This window comes from Triturus cristatus, chromosome 7 (assembly GCF_964204655.1).
Source record: "Triturus cristatus chromosome 7, aTriCri1.1, whole genome shotgun sequence".
Lineage (NCBI taxonomy): Eukaryota > Metazoa > Chordata > Amphibia > Caudata > Salamandridae > Triturus > Triturus cristatus.
Window position 1 is genome coordinate 525,506,710 of NC_140590.1, and position 13,612 is coordinate 525,520,321.

General features: G+C 45.4%; 1 protein-coding gene across 1 annotated transcript in view; it reads right to left on the bottom strand.

Annotated features, from left to right (window-relative positions):
* MGAT5B (alpha-1,6-mannosylglycoprotein 6-beta-N-acetylglucosaminyltransferase B) overlaps nucleotides 1–13,612 on the bottom strand; it is an 819,262-nt gene that overhangs the window by 644,921 nt on the left and 160,729 nt on the right. Inside the window, exon 2 of the mRNA XM_085616896.1 lies at nucleotides 7,447–7,559. Coding sequence (XP_085473022.1) covers nucleotides 7,447–7,559 — 113 coding nt within the window. The remainder of the gene's footprint in view (nucleotides 1–7,446; nucleotides 7,560–13,612) is intronic.

A 13,612-nucleotide genomic window follows, 5' to 3' on the forward strand; every position in this document is an offset into this window, starting at 1 on the left:
AGGAGTGGAAGTCAACAAGGAGGAAAGGCGAGTCAAGGGCGACACAGAGAACGAGGGTGAGAGGGATGGACTCGAGCAAGTACACAAACAATGGGGGAGAAAGGTGGGACACTCTGACAGACAATGGAGGGGACGAGGGCAAGCAACTACATGGACAAAGCAGAAGAGGGCGAGCAGGTGAGGACAAGACACACCACAGACAACAAAAGCAGAGAGGGTAGATGGGGGCAAGCAACAACATAAACAACAGTGGAAGGAGGGCGGGTGGAGGTGTAAGACTATTTTTACGGATTTATCTTTTTGTGCATCATCAACAAAATGCACAATGAATTTTCACACACAATTTCACATCTACAGGCAGAAATGATACAAATGTTTTTAAAATCAGTTTTCTATGATGTGTTAAAGTTTCTTTATTATTGTTTTTTAGTTAGGCCACATTTAAGTGCAATTGCCATTTTAACTACGATGGAAGTCGTCCCTGGCACTCATTCAGTTCTTGCCGCCCCCGCGTGTATCATCTCCTCACAAGCTCTGCAATGTACTCGAATATTTTTCATTGTTGGTATTGATCTGCTCATGGTGAACTTCTCTAACTCAGATGTAAATGGCAACATATTATGCATTCCACTGCTTCATTGAAATCTAGTCACTCAAGCAGTATGACACTGTAAATGTAAATTGTTTGTTTGAGCATCTCCAGATTCTATTAAAATAGTGCTTTGGTGCTGAGGTAATGACGATTATTTGACATGTATTTGATTTGCAGAAGAAATCATGCATTTGTCACACCTAGATGATCCTGCAAAAGGTTTTATTTTCCATGCAAGAATTGTATGTAAAAACCCTTGATTTTGAGGGTGAGAGAGAAGACTTTCTTGTTCTACCAGGGTTGTGGCCGATGCTTTTCTGTTTTTGCTGCCCATAGTATATCTCTGTAATTGAGACCCTTCATTGCTTGGATTCTGTGCCGCGTATTTTTTAATTTTGTTATAAAACCTTCTGACTTTTCATTGATATGGAACTCAAATATTGATTGGGCTCATTCAATTCAATTAAGTTTAATGAATTCTATTTTATTTGATTGTGATGCTTTGGGAGGTGCCTTAATACTGCGACATATTGACTAAGATATTGATGGTTAATACCATCTCCAATCCAGTAAATGTGGGAGCTTTGTTTATGGTAAATGTTGTGGTGGCTGCATTTTGTAGTACGCTTTTGCTCCCACATGGGCAAGCAACAACATGGACTACAATGGAGACAAGGTGGGGGGGGGAAGCAAACATCACGGACATTTTAAACAACACATATTAGGAAGATCAGGTGCTTGGGGGCCAGTAACACATTTGAGGGAGTGAGGGAGGAACACGCTGAGAAGCACATGAACAGGCTGAACATGAACAGGCTGAGAAGCACATGAGGGAGTGAGCGGAAAGAGGAACACTCTGGTAAAATGCTTAAACACAAAGGAAAAAGGGGTGCTTTTAAAAAGAGCAGTGGAAGGATACACTCTCCAGGGGAGGGACAAGCACATGAAGAGGAAGGAAGCCTGCAGCAACTGACAGTGAAGCCATGGGTGGCCTTCAAGCCACCTTTATAGAACAAAAGGCCACGAAGAACCAGCACATGCGCTATCCAGGTAAGAATTACACAAAGCCCTTTCCACTATTTTGTAGCATGGGAGGAAAAACAGGATAAAAGAATCTCTTTACAGTGATGCCAAATGTGCCAGCCTCCCACCCCTGGCGTCCGAGGCACGTCAGTTTACGCTCTACGTCTGTCCCCTAGATAAACACCACTTGGCCCCCCGTCCACTCCCTACCACTGAACACCTAAGGCACAGTCGTTGAGTCCATTACTGTCCCCTCCCCAGCTGCCCTCGGCACTTCCACCTACCTCCTCTCCCAGGCTGTCCAAGGCATGCCTGCCTGCCTCTTCGCCCAAACTACCTGAGGAAATCAAGTGCGCCACCTTCCTAATTCCTCCCAAGGCACTCCCATGCACCATCTCCATCAGCTCGCTGTGGCACTCCTGAATGCCTCCCCAAAGCACTCTCAAGTAACCCTTTCTGGCATTCCTCTCCACTTCCTCCCTCAGAGACACTTCTCTGCAACACCTTCTCCATGCCGCCAAAGGCAGTCTCACCAGCCCCCTCACTGGCCCTACTGTGTTTCTGCAAATGGTGAAAGAAACCCCACGCACAGCTCCAGCAGTAGCCTGCATTTGTGGGAAAGGAGTCTGGACACCAGTGGGAGTCGAGATGGAAGTGGAAGTCAAGCATGTGTGCCTATGAGTGTGTATGCTTGTGTGCATCACTTCATATATGAGTGTGCGTGTCTGTTAATGCATTTGTCAGTTTATATGGCTGGTGGGTGCATCACAGTAGTAATTCTTGGCAACTTGAAATTGTCCGTGGCATGATGTCGTTTGCCACTCCTTCTAAAATGCCCCCACCCCGTATTATGGTGGTTATTCTTGATAACTTGTGGTTGTCCAGGGCATGATGCTCATTGCCGCTCCTTGCCAAATGCTGGTCTTCACACAGTGGTGGCATTTCGACTTAACTTGGTCTTCTATGGAATGATCCTCAGTCCTGGTCAAAAACTGGCCCTGGCACAACTGTGGGAATTCTTAGCACCTTGTGGATATCCATGACATGGCGCCCATCGCCTAACTCTGGTAAAATGCTAGCTCTCATACAATGGTGGTATGTCTTGGTAACTTGTGAGCACACATAGCATGATGCCCAACATAGGCAAAAAGCTGGTCCTGGCACAATAGTGATAACACCTACAAACTTGATTATTCATAGCATTATGTAAACCCCAGATATAAGTCTATCCCCTGCACAATGGCGCATTAGCCATTGTTCACCCTTGCTATATTCGTGCTAAAATAATGGCCAATGTGTAAAGAAGACCTTTGCATGACATGCTAAAATAATGCTCCTGGCACAATGTGATCATTTTTGCCAACATGGGGCATCCATTGTATATGATGCCAACCCTTGCTAAAACGCTGCTCCTCACATACTTGTGGTATTTCTTACTAACTTGTGAGTATCAATTCTGGTCTTGGTAGAATGGTGGTAATTCTAGGCATATTGTGGTTATTCAGTTTTTGGTGGTGTGAACTATAATTTAGCCCTGGCATGATAGTCGCAATTTGTGTAGTATTGTAATATTGTGGTGATCCATGGCACAATGGCCCCATCATTGGTACAGTGGAGCTCACAGATTGTATAATGGGCATCCCAACATTATGGTGATTATCCATGTCGTATTTTGGCCATGCATTGCACAATAGTGCTCATCACTTAGATGTGGTGGTATTTCCAGGCGTATTATCGGCATCCTTGGCAGAATAGGGGTCCTGCCATTATTGTAGACATTCCTGCCATATTGTGGTGATTCCATTGCGCAAAGAGGATCTATCTTGACACGTCATGGGCATCCATTGCATGTAGAGGTTTCAATTCATGATCAATTGGGGACATGAATGCCATGATTGTGCACACTTTGGCATACTGCTGCCCCGGGCTTAATGAGGGAAATTGCTGCATAATGTTGACATACATGGTGCGTTGATGCTGAATGCATGAAAGCTCAGGCAGGCTTAAAAGCCGAGAGTAAGCAGTGCAAGTGAGTATACGGAGCAAGTGAAGTAATATACGCAGGAATCCAACCCTCTATCCAAATCCCAGGACCCATAGGTCGTTGTCAATGGTCCCGTTTTGGAGAGCGGGCTGGGCAAGGAAAAACGTATTGCCTTTGTAAATGCTTTATTTCTTAAAGGAAGTACTACCCTGCACAGTTTTACCCTTCCAAAAGGGTATCCGAACTAAGAGATGGACACAGTTGTGTAGGCTCCTCTTCCCAGTAAATATTACAACCAAACAAAAGGTGTAAGGTACCCAGAAGGGCCTGTCCGTCACAGCATAAGACCTACAATTAAAAGACAAGGGAGCTCTTTGTCCCTTTGTGGCCTGCCCTTTCAGGCAAAGTTATAAAAAGTAGACAAAAGATATGCACGGGTGCAAAATTGCATAATTGTTTTCCTGGAAAACATTCAAAAGTTCAGAAACATTATTCAAAATTATGTGTAATTTTCACGAACCCCACTTTGGGCATATTCAGTGAAAACTGGAAGTGAGAGCATAATCGTCACTCGAGGTACGGCCAGAAGACGGGCTTGGGGAAAAGAGTGAGCTCATACAAGTTTTTCTCGCGACAGGTTGTACTTGAGGTAGACCATGTTCTAAAATGTGTGTGAAATTTTTCACTCACATAATTCCAATATTTCGTATATAAAATGTGCGTATCCCGAAATTCATAAATTATGCAGGAGTAACCAAAATGTTGCTCACCCCTAACCAGACGCCTCCAAATTTCAAGTCTGCGTTCTCATCGAATCCTTGAGCTAAACCAGAATGTCACACATCTTAATTCAAATCAGCAACAATTTCAGGGGTTTCGAATTGGGCACCAGCTGTGGGAAAAGTGAAGAAGGTTTTAGACCTTTGTCTAAACATCCCATCCCTCGTGGTTGATGCAGACCCTGGCGGAATGTCCACTGGTGTGCCAGGGTAGCGGAGGGCACGGCCTGCTCCGCCTGACGGAAGCCTGGCTGTCTGGGAGGGAGCTCTGTGCTGTGACTGGACCGGTCACTGCATCCGCGGCCTCCACACCACGGAATCAGGGTCGGACTGGGACTGCTTGCACACTTGGACCCATCCATGTTGGCAAACATTTATGACTAGAGAAAACAGTCTCCCAAAGGAAGAGTTTGTTGTCCCTCAATACAAAACAAATGTCCCCGACACACAAGCACTTTTCTTCCAGTCTACCCTTCAATCAGTGACGCTCACCCTGCCATCGGCGGTGAAGGACACCTGTCACTCTGACGCTGCCCACTGACGGACTGGGCACCAAGTCAGACGTTTACATTGGCAGAGCCAGTCAGGCGCCCCGAGAGCAAACACAGTGCTTCCCCCGAAATCTAAATTAGGAAGAGGTGTGGCGCCGCGGCCCGGGCGACTGACTCCAGAATGTGGGGATCATGGTTCGATCCCGGCGGCAGATTAGCCCAGCACCATGTGACTCTGGGCAATAGCTTGCTTAATCTCCCCGACGGCCCCCAGCGCCTAGAGACCCCTACCGGTGATTGTTTGCACTTTACAAATGTGGATTATTATTAAATAAAGTGCTTGATTGACAGGGGTGCTCTACATAAGGCCCCTAATGTCCGAATCCATGTCCAGCACACAGGACATGCGAGGTTCACCTTTTAAACTGCTACTCCATACAACTAACGCTTACAAATCGGTACTCATGCCATCATCTATAACTTTATTTACAGTCTGTCATCTCCCATGTAGCATCTATACATGGTGAACTCTGCAACAATGTCTAAGATCCTGCTTTCCATCAGTGTCTCACCTTACTGACTGTCTATACTGGCAGTGTCAGACCCATGCCATAGGCGGCAAACACAGTTTCAATAATGCAACACCTACTTCCGGAAGCGCATCTATCAGGCGCTGTCCTAGACATAGGCACGCGCAGCCATGACCTGAGAAGTGCCTGCTCCCCATGCCTCCTCGGCATCATCTGTATTGGCAGGGCTCTCCAGCCAGGCACTGGGGAATTTATTTCAAAGTTCAATTTTCGAGCAGAGCGTTGCCTGCGAGTCAGAGGTCGTGCAGTGATGCATTGGTCCTCCTGCCTTCAATCGTCCATTCTGAAAAGTATATGAAGAGAGCACTTATCCCCCCGAGGGAAGGGTCAGCAGAGTTTATGATGAGAAGAACAGTGGGAGCCACTCAATCTGCGCCTCAGAGGAGAACTGCAGCCATGGGCACCAGTTCTGCCAGCTCAGAAACCTACGTCAGAGGGCAGGATGCTTCGAAGTGTGCCCAGAATGTTCGCTAAGGCACTCCTGCCTTAAGAAAAGCATTAGGTCTGGCTATGATTTTTGCAAAAACAGGAGCAGTGCTTTTAAAGGCCATTATTCAAGAATGTGAAGTATTTCAGGGCATTCAATGGAATGATGTTGTGCCATGTGTTACAGACGCATGATTGTGCTCGTGAAAAAAGTGTGCATAGCACTCAAGTTCATTACAGCTAAGTTAATTGTCTGGAAGAACCGCCCGTCCTGCTCAGTGCCTGTTAGCTTTAATGCCAGATAATAACAAAATATTGTAAGTGTAGGAGTACTTTAAAATGATATAGGCATAACTTTCAAATAAGTTCCCCAGGGTGTTGGTAATCCTTCAGAGATATGAACAAGCCAAGCCAGCACCGAAAGCCCTCCACTGCTTCCCAGCAGACTGCAGGATGTAAGGCTACCCGCTGCATAAGGCCTACAGGACTGTCAGATCTGCAAAGCCTGACCCCCATGACCCCCTGCCAAGAAGCATCACACAGCATCAATGCATCTGCTCCGTCAATGCTCATTCTAGCAACTGGAACACGCGGAGGGTCCCCGAGAGCTCTGGACCCTAAACTCTAGAATGCCCTGGATTTCCAAATGAGAGCAGAGTCAAACTACCCCCCTCGGAATCAGCAAACTGGAGCGCCCCGGCATTCATGGCACTGGAGACCTGTCATCGAAGAACGACAGACTGTCTCCTCACCCTGCTGGACTCTGATAGACAATACTCCGTTTCTGGTGAGTCCTCCCTTTCTCCTGCTGTACGTCTCAGCACTCTGAAGCTACCACAAATACAAATATAAACCAGTGCCTTACGAAAGTCAAAATAACTGAGGGTATAATGGAAATGTCTTCAATTGTATTTTCTTTCTTGAAAAGTATTTTTACTAATGAAATCTTATATGTGCGTGTTTTTAAGGCTGTCTTTATTTTAAACAATGTTATATATTTAGTTTTGTATGATTTAATAAATAGACTGATAATACATTTAAAAATAAGAGGCTTAAGATTATAATAAATACTTGAAGTAAAACTACTTTTCAAGAAAAGGTGTGTTGAAAAATGTCCTCTTTCTGGCCACACGCTCTACATGGTCGATCTAAAAAACAGACATTGTATGTATGTACGGTACGAAAGGCTGGTGCTCTTAAATTGAGCAAGGCTCACTTTACAGGCAGGGATTTGCAAAAGTCAGTAGGACTGCGACAGGTTCAATCACTCGTCACCCGCTAAATTGAAAGGTTGACGCGGATGGAAGAGAGTAAGTCACATATATACCACGGAGGAGTCCGTTTTATATCTGGTCACTGCCAGTGAAAGGCAAGTAGGGCTGGCGAAAAGCCAGACGCGCGTCAGGCACAGCTTATCAATGGTTGCTGGAGCAAAAAGGTAAACCAAGTTGAGCTGGTCTTGGTGCTTTCATAAGGCCTGTTGCAAACTTGCTTTGATTCCTTATTGGCTAACCTGCTGTGGGTATCGGACAGTCAATAATGCCGCAGATCGGTGGCTTACCTTCTGCTCTCATGGTGAAGGGGGAGTCAGCCAGGCGAGTCGCAGAGAACTGCCCCCCAAAGGACGTCATCAACAAGCAGAGGGTAAAAAAGCCAATTCCCACCACGAAGATCCTGCAGGAGAGAAGAGAAAAGTGGAACTGGTTTAGAGGGAGAGAGGCAAAATGCAAAGCAGGGGCATGTGTGGTTCGTTGACAACTGTGGAATTAGTGTATGAAACTTTCTTCCATTTTAAGCCCACTGTTGTGGGTGTGCATAATTCGAAACTGATACATATATGCTGTGATCAACATCCGCATGCCACATACTAAAAATAATTTAGCCTACCACTACCTATAAAGCCACGAGACCACAGGCCAAGTGACTTCGTTAGGACATGGATGCAATACCCCCATTAAGCTTGTTTGGAGGTATTTTATTCCTTATAACACATGGTTCCACTTCAAGAGTGCGGGAATGATTGCAATGTCACTCCCACATCACATATGTAAACTCTGGAATAGAATATGTGAACTAGAATACTGTGATTGACACAGTGAGCCACCGGACCAGTATTTGTGGCCTATGTAACAAAAAGGGTGGCCTAAATTATGTGACCGAAAATCCTGTGCTTGACACAGGCACCACCTGTCCAGCATTTCAGTGCCTTTTCGTACATTTTCTATTAGTGCATATAAGCATATCACACAACAAATCACAGCTATTACAACAAAGAACAAATGACAAAAACAAGCCAGATATGTTGGCTTTGCCAATACTTGTTAGCACAGGTTTTTTTCTCTATCTTATAACAGTTAATCTTATTGTTGCAAATAATTAGAATTGAAAATGGTTAATTTCTGAAATGATGAAATAAATTCCGGGGGGTGAAACTTTAAATCAGATATTTCTATAAGCTTGTATAGGCATTCTCATTGGAAGAGTTGTCAACAATGCATATGCCTCAAAGATATTTGTAAATTGGTGCCGTTTGGGCAATGCATGCTTCCATGTCTAATATTTATTACTGAACATTTTTTCTACCTTTTGTATTTAAAGTTGTGCACGTTCTAGTTCCAAAGGGCTACCATATGCAGCTATTTTCACATCGACATGTGAATGCCCACTTTTACATGCAGAATGTTCCACCAGGACAGACACCTTTGCCAGCTTTGACAGATAGCATGTGGAGGGCATAGGCAGATGTGCCTAGGACATTCCTGTGCATCATGGGCAATGCATTGTAATGGATGCATCTAAAGCTAAGGATATGAAGAAATGGCTGCACAGTAAGGACACATTTTACTGTCATTTTAATGTCGCGCCTAGGCAGCGCTTGCGCTATCTCTACGAGACATGCTGTATTCAGGTATGGACTGTAAGCTCCTCCCACTCTCCATCCATCTTTGTAATTGGCACCTGTCAATGTCCTTTGTAAAGGTTGGCTTTGATTTGTTAATAGGCTTATTAGTCCCTCCTTTGTACCTCCCTGTCTTCTATTGTTACATCCCATCAGGACGCCCCCTGCTACATGTGCCATTACTGGGTAACTTTCAATTACAGCCTCCGAGCACTCTTTTGTTAATGGTTTTTCTCCTGCTTTTGCAGGCAAGACACGCTCTCACGAAATGTTTTTTTATTATTTAATTACTGCGGCCAGCACTAATAATGGTGGCCGTGCTGCTGCATGATTTGTTTTTAGTTTATTTATTTTCTTTTACTGTGCCATCATTCCGCGCTTTAGCTTTAAACAGCTTAAGCTAAAACGGGTGTGCCGCGATTACTTGAAAAGCAAAGAAATAGGAAAGCGCGATTCAGCGTAAGAATTTCAAAGCCTAAGCGTGGGTGCCACCATTGTAAGAAAAGTAAACAAATTTTTAAAAAAGTGTACACCACCATTTTTTTTCTATTTGCTCACCTTTGTTACAATCGCGGCACTCATGCGTTTGCTGTAACCATCGTAACCTATATCAATCAATCAGTCATTTGTTAAGCGCACTACATACCCGCGAGGGTCTCAAGGCGCTGGGGGGATGGGAGGTGGGGCCGCTACTGATCGAACAGCCAGGTCTTCAGTATCCTCCTGAAGGTCAGCAGGTCTTGGGTCTGTCGTACGCTCAGTGGGAGGGTGTTCCATGTCTTGGCGGTGAGGTGGGAGAAGGATCGCCCGCCGGTGGTTGTTTTTTGGATGCGTGGGACGGTGGCGAGTGAGATGTCGGCGGAGCGTAGCTGGCGGTTGGGGGTGTAGATGGAGAGCCGTCTGTTGAGGAAGGCTGGGCCGGTCTTGTGGAGTGCCTTGTGTGCGTGGATGAGGAGCTTGAAGGATATCCTCTTGTTGACGCGGATCCAGTGCAGGTTTCTTAGGTGGGGGTGATGTGGCTATGTCGTGGTACATCGAGGATCAGTCGTGCCGAGCTGTTTTGAATGCATTGTAGTTGATTGATGAGCTTCGTCAGGGCTCCCGCGTAGACGGCGTTTCCGTAGTCGAGTCTGCTGCTGACGAGGGCCTGGGTGGCTGTCTTTCTTGTATCTGTCGGGATCCATCTGTAGATCTTGCAGAGCATGCGGAGGGTGTTGAAGCAGGAGGAGGAGACGGCGTTGACTTGCTTGGCCATTGAGAGCATTGAGTCGAGGATGATTCCCAGGTTACATGCGTGGTCGGTGGGAGTCGGGGCTGCCCCCAGTGCCGTTGGCCACCAGGAGTCGTCCCAGGCTGAAGGGTTGGAGCCGAGGATGAGGACCTCCGTTTTGTCCATGTTCAGCTTCAGTCGGCTGGTCTTCATCCAGTCGGCGACGGACTTTATTCCTTCGTGGAGGTTGGCTTTGGCGGTGATGGGGTCCTTGGTGAGGGAGAGGATCAGTTGAGTGTCGTCGGCGTAGGAGATTATGTTGAGGTTGTGCTGTTGGGTGACGTGTACGAGCAGGGCCATGTAAATGTTGAACAGAGTCGGGCTGGGGGAGGAACCCTGGGGTACGCCACAGATGATCTCGGGGGCTTTGGAACGGAATGGGGGGGAGGCGGATGCTCTGGGTTCTGCCGGAGAGGAAGGAGGTGGTCCATTCCAGAGCCTTGTCTCGGATCCCTGCGGCGCCGGTGCCATCATTTCTTTACTTTCTAAGCAATCGCGGCACCAGCGCTGTAGTTTACGATGTTTTCTACTAAAGTGCGAGTGCCACAAAGGTCTCCCATTTGTTAGAGTTTGAGGTATTGGCATTATTACATGACAATGTATTTTATTTATGTGTTTCGAAAACCTGCAAAAGGTACGCACCACTTGCATGTTTTCAAAACACATAAATAAAAGGCATTGTCATTTACAATGCCAATACCTCAAAGCAGTGCTTTAAATGGGAAAAATAAGTGCAGGCACTAATTAAAATGAGCTAGAGGTGTAGTGAGAGGGCGGGGCTAAGGGCAAGACATGATGATACTTAACGACTTTTATAATAGTTGCAGCACACACCAAAACACATGATTAATGTGTTTATATAAACAAAGCAGGTTAACTCATTACACAAAATAAAAGAGAATTGCCATAATATGTTAACATTTCTTTTTTGTGCAATAGTTGCACCTTCTTAATGCAATACTGTTAATTGCTCTTGTTTGGCACAATTCTATATATTTTTGAGCACGTGAGTAGGAAGAAACTGAAAATACCCCACTTTGAACCAAAGCTCTTATGGCACCAAGCAAATGAAACAAATCATCATGACCCTCCCCAAAATATATCTCTTGTCTCTTCCATCGATCTATCTATTCATTCTACCATTTGCCTGCTGATGTCCACCATTTACCCTTTACATTCTGTCATCTATTCAGTTTTTCATCCATCATTCAGTATTTCAGCATTCCGTCTGTCCACCCTTCATATCCAAAGCTATCCATCCATCCATCTTTAAACCTATCCATTCATCCTTTCAGTCATCCATCTCTTTATCCACCCTTTCACTCATCCATCAATCCTTTCGCTCATCTATCCATCAACCCTTTCACTCCTTTATACCATCCACCCTTTCATTCCATCCACCCTTTCACTCAATTCCTCCTTTCACTCATCCATCATCCACCCTTTTATCCATCCTCCCTCCCTTTCATTCATCCATCCAATCTTTCACTTATCCACCCATCATCTGCCCTTTTATCCAATCATCCACCCTCTTGCACCCATCCATCTATTCACTCACCCATCCATCCATTCACCCATCCATCCATCCATCCATCCATCCATCCATTCATCCATCTATACATCCACCTTTGCTCACTCATCCATCCACCCACTCACTCACCCACCAACCCTCCCTTCTAAGTTATTTATGAACCTTTGTCGCCGAGCAGACATGTACATACAAAGTGTCACCCATTTTCTTTAAAATACCTCCTGAGAGTGTCTTGATTCTCACTCTCGCTTTTTTCTTACAAAAAACAGGCATACAAATGCAGGCAAACACGCAGACACACAAAAGACTCCGGTATGTTAAAAGCCATGTTATAATCTTCCCATGGCTTTTTTAATTGCCACTGCCAGGGGACTGCCATGATTCCTGTGTTTGCACAACTGCAGAGGATAGTGTGAATATGGTCGACAGCACAGGGCCTGAACGGATCCCATAGATGCCAAGGTTTCTAATTGCTATGTGTGACATTTGCATATTTTCATTGTAATTATGAGTGACATTTCAACAACTATGAGTGACACTTTCTTGCTAGCAAAATTAAGCAATGAAGAAGAGGGAATCGTATGAATATCAGAAACGACACCCATTTGAGTATAGCTTTTAATGTTCCAGATTGCTTATGTGTGACATTTTCATGGATTTTGTGGGTTTACGAAACTCAGGCAACTACTATATGTGGAACACTTAGAGAGGGACTTTCTTTCGACCAAAATCATGGTATGAAGTCAATGGAACTAGAAAAATATCAGAAATCACACGAGCAACAAGGAAGTCAAATTCTGCAGCAGTTGTTTTTTAAGCTATTATTTAATATCTAAAAAAATCAGTGCCCTCCACCCCAACCTCAGTTTCAGGTGTGACCAAACCACATGTAACAAAGGGATCTCTGTGACAAAAACAGCAACTCACTGAGCTATTCACATACAATACAATGTGCTTTTTTGAAGGAGGCATATTAACCCTCTACCCTACTTAATGGTGAGAGTGAAAACTGCCAGTAGAGAAAACTCTGACCCCTCTCCAGAGGGAACAACAATCACATGACTTTTCTCTGATTTAGAAAGTCTAACTGTGCTGAGAAAATACAGGGTGCTGCTTCGTAATGTCATTGTCAAGCAGGGATGTTAAACACTCTGCACTACTAATAAATCAGCAAAACTGCTAGTTTAGACAAAACGCAGCGCATTTTCAGCACAGACAACTCTAGTGTGTCCATTTGCAAGGCGCTATGCCGTGCTGGAGCCCCCTAATCATTCTCATAACAAACATTTCAAATGTCAGCAGCAGGAGATTATTAAATTAATATCTGACTTACCTGAATCTCTTTACAGCTGTCAGAACGATCCACCGAGAGAAGCTGCTGGATCTCCAGTCTGTCTCTTCTTCAGAGAGTCAGACAGTGAGCCCTGCTGCAGTGTCTCAGCCTGTGCCCTCTGCTCCTCTCACTATGAGACTCACAATGGCGTGGTGATTCTGGGGCAGAAGTTGGGCTCTGCTGGGCTGGGCACAGCAATAGCACATTATGTCGAGGTCAGGAGGAGGTGAGCAGGTGATCGATTCTGGAACACTGGCTTCCTCCTTTAACTCCATGCATCAGGGGAATTCCTGGGTGCCCAGGGGCCCGGCTGGCAGGCAGGAAATGCAACATCTTGCCACAGCATGTGCCCCGACCGGACATGGCTCCTCCACAACAGTGTGTCCATGTGGGACCTGACATGACCGCGGAACAGAAACAGCAAGCAGGGTTGGTGGCGCTAGTTTTGAGCTTCTTTGGCTTATAAGAAAGCCTTCTATGCTCAGACCAGGTAATTTAGGCATTTGGCGTTAGGAAGGTAGGTGCCTCAGTGCAGAAAGCAGTTAGATTAGCGCTCCAGGGGCCTCTTCGATCGCATTGTCTGGGCATTAACCCTCTGATCGAGAGAAAGTACGGGAAGTGTGAGAATCCGCCGCTCTGGCCCCTGATAAAATTTTCTCTGTTTAAAGTATTCCCCTGCACTGACTTTTCACTA